The sequence below is a fragment of the Protopterus annectens genome, chromosome 13.part0 (assembly GCF_019279795.1).
Source record: "Protopterus annectens isolate FY-2018-M chromosome 13.part0, PAN1.0, whole genome shotgun sequence".
In the NCBI taxonomy this organism is placed as follows: Eukaryota; Metazoa; Chordata; order Ceratodontiformes; family Protopteridae; genus Protopterus; species Protopterus annectens.
Window position 1 is genome coordinate 134,488,754 of NC_056747.1, and position 10,092 is coordinate 134,498,845.

General features: G+C 41.4%; 1 protein-coding gene across 1 annotated transcript in view; it reads right to left on the reverse strand.

Moving 5' to 3' along the window:
* The window catches only part of NWD1 (NACHT and WD repeat domain containing 1), a 1,242,814-nt gene that overhangs the window by 1,166,213 nt on the left and 66,509 nt on the right, over window positions 1-10,092 (reverse strand). Inside the window, exon 2 of the mRNA XM_044090721.1 lies at window positions 29-145. Within this exon, the coding sequence (XP_043946656.1) occupies window positions 29-145 (117 nt within the window). The remainder of the gene's footprint in view (window positions 1-28; window positions 146-10,092) is intronic.

Here is a 10,092-nt window from a genome sequence, read left to right on the forward strand (position 1 = left end):
CTATATTGCAGTTCATCAAGCTACTTACAATAAATGTGGGCCCCACTGATAGTTTCTGGCAAGTTTCTATCTCTCTCAAACATAGTTCTGTGGTCATGTGGTCAACAGTTATGGCATCACGTATTCCCCATCTCATATCTACCACCTGTTAAAAGAAAAGATTAATTTACAAAATCTACAGTAGAACTCACATTAAACTGTATTACACTTTTGTAATCACATCATTCAGATGAAATAAGCATGTTTATAAAATAGAGAAAGAAATTTGTTAGTTTGGCTAGGGCATAAAAATGTTTTGCTTTCTTGCAGAACAATGAGGAAATGTGGATGCTGTACCAGCAGAAACAGGAGTTTTTACATGCCCATTTTAGTTTAAGTAAGCTGAACTACTAAGTGTATGGAGTGATAAGAGCGCAATTCAGGCAGGCACCAGGAATGCTCAGCATAAGCATCTCATGGGTAATTACTCACCAAGGCAGTGTTGTTAACCTAGAAATAACATTTCTCTGTGACTACTAGCATAATTAACATAGTAATTGTGTATGTTTGTCTTCTTGTTCTTAAGATATTCTTACTATAACATCACTCCTGGGATTTGCTCTGTCTGTATTTTTCAGTAATTACTAGTGCTATGTAAAAACTCACATTTCTAGCCCTTATTGTCTTTGTATGGTTACAAACAAGTTTACCTGGCATACTTTCTTAATGAAGTCATATCCGTTGGCTTTTCAGTTTTGAGTGCTACCTTGGTGACTAGATTTATGAATAGGGTTCAACAATGCAGACATCTCTACCCTCATATCACATGACAGAAGCATTTCTTTGATATGAATGACAAGCTCAGTAAATCAGTTCTGTTCATTTACACACTTGTTAGACAACACAGAATATCTTAAGTAGACCGTTAAATCAGAGATCAGGTTACAGTGCTTAGTCAGGTAATCATGTCAGGTATGTATAATCAAGAATATCAGGGTTAACCACTGCTTGGCATTCAGTACTAGAAATATACTTCTATTCTATGTCCAATACAGATTATCAGTAGATTTTTTTTAAATCGTTGCATCTCAGATTTTATTTCTTTCAGTTATGGTTTACAGTATGCTGACTAAGCATACAGTCTTTCCAACAGGTCCAGAAAAGTTTCTAGGTAAACAAAAATTTGATTGCCTGTAGTTATAGTTATTATATATAAGATGTGAAGTTGTTAAATCTCGCCGTTTATTATCACTGATGGGTTCGGAGCTGATCCTCGGCTCCGACACAGCCGATGGCAAAGCTCAAGGTTTGCCAGTAGCTTGAGACCAAGCCCATTATCCCATGATGCACTGTTGGAATTGCCTCAGATCTAGTTTGTTGCGGCACAGATCTCAGTGTTCCAGATAGCTCGGACCAATATTAATCGATAGATTTATCTATTTGCAAGTTTAAAAACTTTTTTCTTGACTTTCTTGATAGGATAGTATATATATATAATATAATATAATATAATATAATATAATATATATAGTTTTAGACTTAGATTTAGTTTTACATAAGTGCCCTGTGTTGGCTTGTTTTTTTCCATAGTGTTGGCCTTGCATTTAACCACATTCTTAGGAGTACTTTGCTAGATAATTTCTTGAGTGTGTTGTTTCAATTGTTTAAAATTGTTTAAATTTATAATAGAGATGTCTGATGAGAAAGAGAAGCCACATCCTAAATCTGGCTTCAAAAAAATGTCCAGATTGTGGACAAAAAATGTCAGTCACTGACTGTATGTTCAGTGTATTTATTGTCTGGGGGCATTACACCTCCAAGACTCTTGTAGTATCTGTCACTCCTTCTCTTCCAGGGTACTTTTAGTGAGAAGGAGGAAATTAGTGGATAGGGGTTTAATTCAGCCCCCTTTCTCCGAAGCACTAGGTGACCAGGATGATGCTAGTAGATCCTGAAAGTCTTCCAAGTCTTCAGGTGACTCGAAAGCATCAAAAAAGGCTAAAAAAATAGAGGATGTAGGGTCATCGGCTCCACTGTCCTCGGAACCGAGTGTCCCTTCTGTTCGGAGCCAGCTCACAGCTTTGGAGCCGGTTTCTGAGATTCCCTCATCTCCTCTGCTCCAATCAGCACCCTCGGTGCACGCCTCAAAGTCTTCTGTCAGCCTCTCAGATCTGGATAAGGACTGGTTGGTGCAGATGTTTTTACGGGCACCAGGCCTTGCCAAATTGTTGTCTGCTCCAATGCCTTCGTCGGAGCCGAAGACCATTAACCCGGACTTGACTACTCCTCCTCCAAGCCGTATTGGACTTTCGGAGCCGAAGGAGCCTGACCTGATGGTTGTTAAGCCTCTGGAGCCGAGATCTGCTCAGGTGTATTCGATTCCATCTACTCGGATGTCTTTGGCACCAACCGGGGACTCTAGGAGCAGACACTCTCCTGTCGAGTCCAGGGAGGATAGTTGTACTGATTTGTCGGTGCTGATTCTTCCTCTCTGGGCTTCAACTCAGATGAGCTCGGCTCCTACCTCGGGCTCAGAGCCCATGGCCTCGGTGTGGGAGGATTGGACGGTCCCTTCGGATCCATCTATCCCTTCTTGTCGGAGCCATGGTGCGTTCGATGCCATGAGGAGAGTCCTGTCTCCAAAGACATCATCAGCATTAGGTCTGGCTTCCTCCTCCCCTCAAGCGCCTGTGTCCGCTCCTGCTTCTACCGGTCCACCCAAGCGTAGAGACCCTGAGCCTCAAGTAACCACACAGGGTGCCCCCCGCTCTTCTGAGACCTCCCCAGATCCCCCCACTGAGGAGGTACCCAGGAAGAGACTGTGCAAGAGGAGGCAATTGGACTCCCCACAGGAGTCTTTGACATCTGACACTGACTTGGATGAGTCAGAAGGGTCCCCTCAATCCCCCTCTGAGGATATCTCCTTTGCGGAGATATTAGAGATCCTTAATCAGAGGGGCGGTTGGCAGTCCAAAAGCCCCACTGAAGATGAGTCAGTGCTGTTGAAGGCTTTCGGGTCTCAACCTTCCACTTCTTGGGTGTCTCCACCTTACGATGAGCTCATGGAGCTGATCTCTCGTAAGGCGTGGGAGTCTCCGGAGGCCATGGAACCTGTCCCTCGGAAGCCAAATAAGTTAATCTCTGCCCCATTGGACAATGCCTTTTTGACAAAGCGAGTGCCTGTTGATGCAATGGTGGTGGCTGCAGCCACCAAAAAGGAAACGTCTGAGACGTCCTCATCTATCCATCCTCCTAACAGAGATTCTAGGATCATGGATAGATATGGGAAACGCATGTTTAGTTCAGTGACCTTTTCCCTTCGATCACTGAACTATTTAACCCATTTTACAAGATTACAAAGAGATCTCCTGAAAGAGCTAGGAGATACTCTCCAGGGTACGGTAGCTGCAGGGGTTGCCGACAAAGTTAACACTCAGCTCGCTACTCTAAACTGGATTGTGAACTCGTCCATGCATCTCATATCTTATGCAGCTGATGGTTTGAGTAGAGCCACTAGTTCAGGCATTGCTCTGCATAGACAAAAAGAAAAAACACCACAGTTGAGCAAAGAAACACCTTTATATAACACACAAAGCTTTCAGGTTCAACACCCTTTCTCAATGCTTCATACATGTATGAAGCATTGAGAAAGGGTGTTGAACCTGAAAGCTTTGTGTGTTATATAAAGGTGTTTCTTTGCTCAACTGTGGTGTTTTTTTCTATTAGACTTTGATTCTGCATAGACAAGCCAGGATGCGTCTCTCTTCCTTTGTAGAACCTTTCAAGTCTTCCTTTATCAACACCCCATTTGATGGCTGATCCCTGTTTGGGCCCAAGGTAAAGGAAACTCTACCTAGGTGTGAGTAGGAAGGCAAGACTCTATCTGCCGTTGGAGTCTGTTTTTCTACCCCTAGTCGGCCCTATCCCAAGGGCCCTAAGGGCGGAAAGATGTGGTTCCGGAAAGCACAGGGAGCCTTTCAGGACACACATGGAGAAAACCCCTCTAGAGGCAGAGGAGAGGTTTATAATGGAAGACGCCGCCTGCGTGATGGTGGGGGTCCACAACAGCAGGGTGACAGAGGCTAGTTCTCTGGTCAGCCCTACCAGCGCTCTTGAAAGCAGACCCGGCTGTCCGGCTCTGGAGGCAGTCGGGGGCTCACTTATCTTTGTACCCAGAGGCCTGGCTATGCATAACGTCCAATGCCTGGGTACAAAGCATCATTTCCAGAGGGTATTTCATTCTGTTCTCTTCCCCTCCCACTCCTGTAAACAGAATCCTGGATGTTCCACCCAGTCTCAGGGAACAAGCAACTATAGAGGTCCGCAAGTTGCTAGAAAAAAAGAGTCATCCAGCCAGTCCCAGCAGACCAAGTTGGATTCGGAACTTATTCAAGATTCTTTTTGGTTCCAAAGAAAACAGGGGACTGGAGACCTATCTTGGACCTCAGCAGACTCAACCAATTTGTAAAAAAAGAGAAGTTCCAAATGGTCACGCTTCAGGCCTTTCTTCCCTTTCTAGGGAAAGGCGATTGGATGTGCTCCATCGATCTCAAGGACGCGTACTACCACATAAAGATGGACACACGCTCCAGAGATCACCTGCATTCCGGCTGGGAGCCAATCACTACCAGTTTCGAGCCCTGCCCTTTGGCCTCACTACAGCCCTCAGAATGTTCTCCAAAAGCATGGCAGTGGTCATGGCTCACCTGAGGCGTCTAGGATTCCAGGTGTTTCCATATCTAGATGATTGGCTCCTCACCGCTACCACCAGGCATCAATTGATTCAGGCAACACAATCTACTCTGACACTCTGCCACCACTTAGGCATTACAGTCAACTTCGAAAAGTCTGCTTTGTCGCCATCACAGCGTACTGTCTTTATAGGAGCAGAGTTAGATGCCTCAACCACCACTCTACGTCTTCCAGTCGAAAGGGTCTCACTTCTTCACCAACACGTCAACTCATTGGTGTCAAAGAACAGAGCTACAGCCGCTGAGGTCTTGAAGGTACTAGGTTTGACGGCGGCAGCAATTCTAGCCATTCCACTCGCAAGGATGCATATGCGATTTCTTCAATGGCTCCTGTTCGCTGAATGGTCTTACCAGAAATTACCAATGAATCATATGTTTCTCATCACAATTTCTTGCAAGAGAGACCTTTGGTGGTGGTTGACATCTCTTCATGTCACAATAGGAAGACCCTTTGTGCCCCCCCCCCCCAGTAGCCACTGTGACCATGGACGCTTCCCTGATAGGGTGGGAGGGGCATTTTCAGGGAAAGACTGCCCAAGGCACATGGACGGATCAAGAGTCACATCTGCATATCAATGTTCTGGAGTTGAGAGCAGTACTTCTGGCATTGCAGTACTTCCAGGACTCTCTTCCTCTAGGGACAATTGCAATTCAGACAGACAAAATGTCAGTGGTCTGGTACTTGAACAAACAGGGCAGAACCAAGTCTTATTCCCTTTGTCGGGAAGCCCTCAGGGTATGGCAATGGGCTGTGTCATCCCAGCGTTTTGTGTTAGCAACGCACATCCCGGGGAAATCCAGCATGATAGCGGATAAGCTGAGCAGGGCAATCCAGAAAACTATATCGCAGTAAGTGGAAAAGGTTCTCCATTTGGGCCAGTATACAAAAAATTGACCCTTTACGAGCTCCTTTGTCGTCCATTTTAGAGTTTTTGATAATGATTTTTAAGGAAGGAGCAGCAGCTGCCACAGTTCGGGTTCAGTTAGCCGCCATATCAAATTTCCACCTTGGATTCGATGGGTTAAATATTATAGCCCATAAGTTATCTAAGGTTTTTCTCAAAGGTGTTTTTCACATGAGACCTCCTGTCAAAATCCCTTATTCTCCCTGGAATTTGAATTTTCTGCTATTTCAAATAATTCTTCCCCCCTTCGAACCAGCATCATCTTGTGATCTTAAATTTTTGTCCTGGAAAACAATCTTTCTAGTGGCCATTACTTCTGCCCGCAGAGTGTCAGTACTTCAGGCATTATCTATCAGACCTCCTTATTTGATTTTCCATGCTGATAGAGTATCTCTCAGAACAAATCCCTCTTTTTGCCTAAAGTCTGTTCTGAGTCTAATATCAATCAGGTCATTGAGTTGCCAGTCTTTTTTCCCAACCATTCCAGCAAATTGGAATACATGCTGCACAAACTTGACGTACACAGACAGCTCAGATTTTATCTTGATAGAACTAAGGATATTAGAAAATCAGATCAACTCTTTGTATCCTTTTCGGAGGTCAGAAAAGGTAGACCAGTGGCTAAACCAACCCTTTCAAAATGGTTATCAGATTGTAACTCATTTGTTCATGCAAATGCTAACATACCTTTGCCACACAAAGCAAAGGCTCATTCAATCAGAGCCATTTCTACATCTTCTGCCATTCAAGCTAAATTGCCCCTTGATAACATTTGTGCTGCAGCCACTTCGTCTAAGCCTCATACCTTTATCACTCATTACAAAGTAGATAAGGCTTCCAGGGACAGGTCTTCTTTTGGTTCTATGGTCCAGAAAAATGTACTCCCGTGAGCCACCCAGGATTGCAGGTGCTAGGGACGCTACCCATCAGTGAGAATAAACGGCGAGATTTAACAACTTCACATAAAGAAGTTATGTACTCACCATAACGTTCCATGTGAGTTGTTTATCTCGCCTTTATTCTCACGTCCCTCCCTCCATCCCCCTCCTGGCTGACAGTTGACCTAGAGTCTAGTATCATCCTGGTTGTTCAAAACTTCTTCTTCCTTCTTGGGGAGTGCTCCCCTTACACGGGTATATATAAACCCAGCAAACAAGATTTAAGGTAATTCCAGCAGTGCATCATGGGATAAGGGGCTTGGTCTCGGTTTGCCTCCCACTGCAGTTAACACATCATTATTCACCCTAAATATACTCCAGTTCTTTTTTAATAAACCATTTTTTATTAGCAAGGTTGGCATGAATATTAAACAACTTATGAAAAATAAGGTGAATTTACCGATAGAGGGTAGTCTTGGTAGAGCACCCTGTGGAAGGTGTGCCTAATGTACTAATATTTTTAAAGCACCCCAAATCTACCTAGCTAATAAGATGGCATCTAAGGTTACATTTAAGAAAGGTAATTGTTTTACCACCAGAGTGGTATACCTTGCTCTATGTGATAGGTGCAACGGATTCTATTTTGGGAAAACTGAGAGGGCATTGAAAAGCAGAATCTATGAGCATGTAAATGACATCAAAAATAAGAAGGACACAAATGCATTATGTAGGCATTCCCTCAGTTGTTCCAATTTTATAGGTTTTAAATTTGGTATTCTGGATACAGTGGACATAAATTTGAGGGGGGGGGGGTGACTGGAAGAATTTAAGTAAAAAAGAGCTGGTGCGGCAACTCAGACTAGCAGCTAATTTTCCACCAGATATATTCTTTGAGCCCTGAAAGAAAAATCTATGAAACTAAGTATTTTAACATTTTTATATGCATTACTGTGCCTGTTTTTTTAGACATATGCTAAAGGTATTTAATATATAACAGTTTTCTATTTGTAGCAGATTAGGTCAGTTTGAATATTAACATTTTGTTTAATTAATATTGTTCATGTGATTTTTTCACATGATTTTTTTGACCATATCATTGGCTACATTTTATGTATTATGCAGCATGTGCTGGTATAAAGATAGTTCTCAAATCAGTGTGCTTTATGTTGATAAAGTTTTCTATGTGAAAAACAAAAGCACTTAATCTTGGTGTATTTTTACTGCAATAAAAGGAGTTTGTATACAGGCTTATTTGGTGCATTTTCTATTTTGTTCCTGGTCTTCTGTTATTCGCACTACACCAAATTTTGGATTTTGTTTGTTTTATTATTTGTCAACTATACAAGTAGCTTGGCCAGTAGCAAATGAAAGGAAGTCTTCAGAGTCGAGTACCGCAAGGGCTTTATTAAATAATCACAAAATGTTAAGCGCTTTCATCCACAGGTATTAGGACTTCTTCAGAACCACAGCTAACAGAGAAGTGCATTGACTTTAACTTTACCCTTTGATTGTGTTAGTCCAAGTAGTCTAGTTACCTCATTTCATGGGAGACCTAAGATGATATTTATACTACTAGGGAAATTGGCCAGGACATTGAAGAGCTTCTCCTGCTCTTTTCAGTAAGTGGCATGGTATATCATATAACCATCTGAGCTACCACAATCTCAAGTGGAGAGGACTTAGGTTTAATATCTCATCTGAAGGACAGCACACTGAGAAGTGCAGCATCCCCAGTTCTACACTGCAGTGTCAGTAATCTAGTCACCTGGAATAGGAACAGAACCAAAGCACCAATGGAATGTGAACTACCTGTTGAGTTACTGGCACTGCTTTTTTTGTGAGATTTTTAAAAAATCTTTTTGGAGAACTGTCAATGGATTTTTAAGGATAAAGTTTACCAATTTTGTCTTTCCTTCTTTTTAATGGCTAACATGTTCTTGTTTCCCTACCAATGTTGTCTGTCTTATTTTCATTTCTCTGTATTGCTATAGTCAAATCAGTCACTGAATATATGAGTAGACTATAGGGTCACAGATTTTCTTGTAGTGATCCTCCCTCAAACCATAAAAAAATCCTTGAGTTTTACTTAGACCTCAGAAAAAGAACTCTGGGCCACTGGTAAAAAAAATATATATATATATATATATATATATATATATATATATATATATATATATATATATATATACACATATACATATATACAGTACAGTGTAGAATCAGGTTGACCATCCCTCAAATGCAAATACCGGAAATAATCAGAATTTGACTTGGGACATTATTCTGTTCCTGTTAGTTGTAATAAAATACACAACAGTCATTAAATACTGTCTTTCTGCATTTAGTCTGATGCCACATAAAACAAAAGAATCAAGGACCACTAGGCTAGAAACTAGAAAAAAATGTAATCTTATTTGAATGTTTCATAGTATACTAATATCTCAGGAGCACCCTAAGTAGTGATTAAATATATTATGTTTTGTTCTAACCCAAAATGCCCTGATGGGCAGTCATAGTAAACTGATTTCATTTTTTGATTGGACTTTGCCTTTTCCATAATGCACAGAGTTCATAAAAGATGTGATTATCATACCAGATCTTTGCATTGTATGGTACTATTCAGAACTACTGCTTACTTTGAGACTCTGTAGATCGGGAGTCTTAAATATTGTTTCCATTGACATTCTTTGGTGTCCACTGTCATGTTTTAACAAACAGCAGTAAGCAGTTTCTTCTTTAGCAGCAAAACGGTGTTTAAATTAGAGTGAGTTTTTAAAAAGTAAGAATCAGTTCTTTAGATAGGTCTGTTTCTGTCACTGGTATCAGGTTTCTTCACTCAGACTAAAATGCAAAAGAGGTATGATTTCCCAAAGGCTCAGTAGACTTTTGGCCCAAGGGATGTTAAGAAAGTTGCTATGAATTGCTAGAGATTCATTATGTTTATGATCCTGTTGGGTGGCAGAGAATGAAGGGCTAAACACACACACGTTGCTGAAGGGTATTTTCCTTGACCAAAACATTAAATTACATCAGCAAATCTTGCAATATATTCTTCAAGAAAATGTACTCTCCTCTACCCAAATATTATTTTTTCCCATACCATAGCACAACAACTGCCCTGGTTGAAAACTTGGATATCATCATCAAAGCTTGAGATAATAATAACTTGGTCTCTTCTCTGAATTTAGATCTCTCCAAAGCTCCCTCACCCCAAATCACTCTCTAAAATGTCTGCACTTGTTCTGTCTAGTAAAGCACTTAGATGGTTCACTATGTACCTTTCCCATTGGCAGCAATCTGTAAAAAGGCTGTTTACATACTGTCTCCTCCCAGTTAATACCTGCGTGCCCCAAAGCTTTTTGTACCTCTTCGATTTAACACCTTCATTAACAGCTTAGATACATCCTCCCAACATACTTCCCTTATCCAGTATGCTGAAGACTCTACCCTCATCTGGTCATCAAACACTCGTCCCCATTTACTCTCCATTAAACACTGGCTCTGTGAAAAACATCTCTTCCTAAATCCCAATAAAACCAGTTTAGTACTGTTTCTCCACAAATTTCTAATACCTCTCAA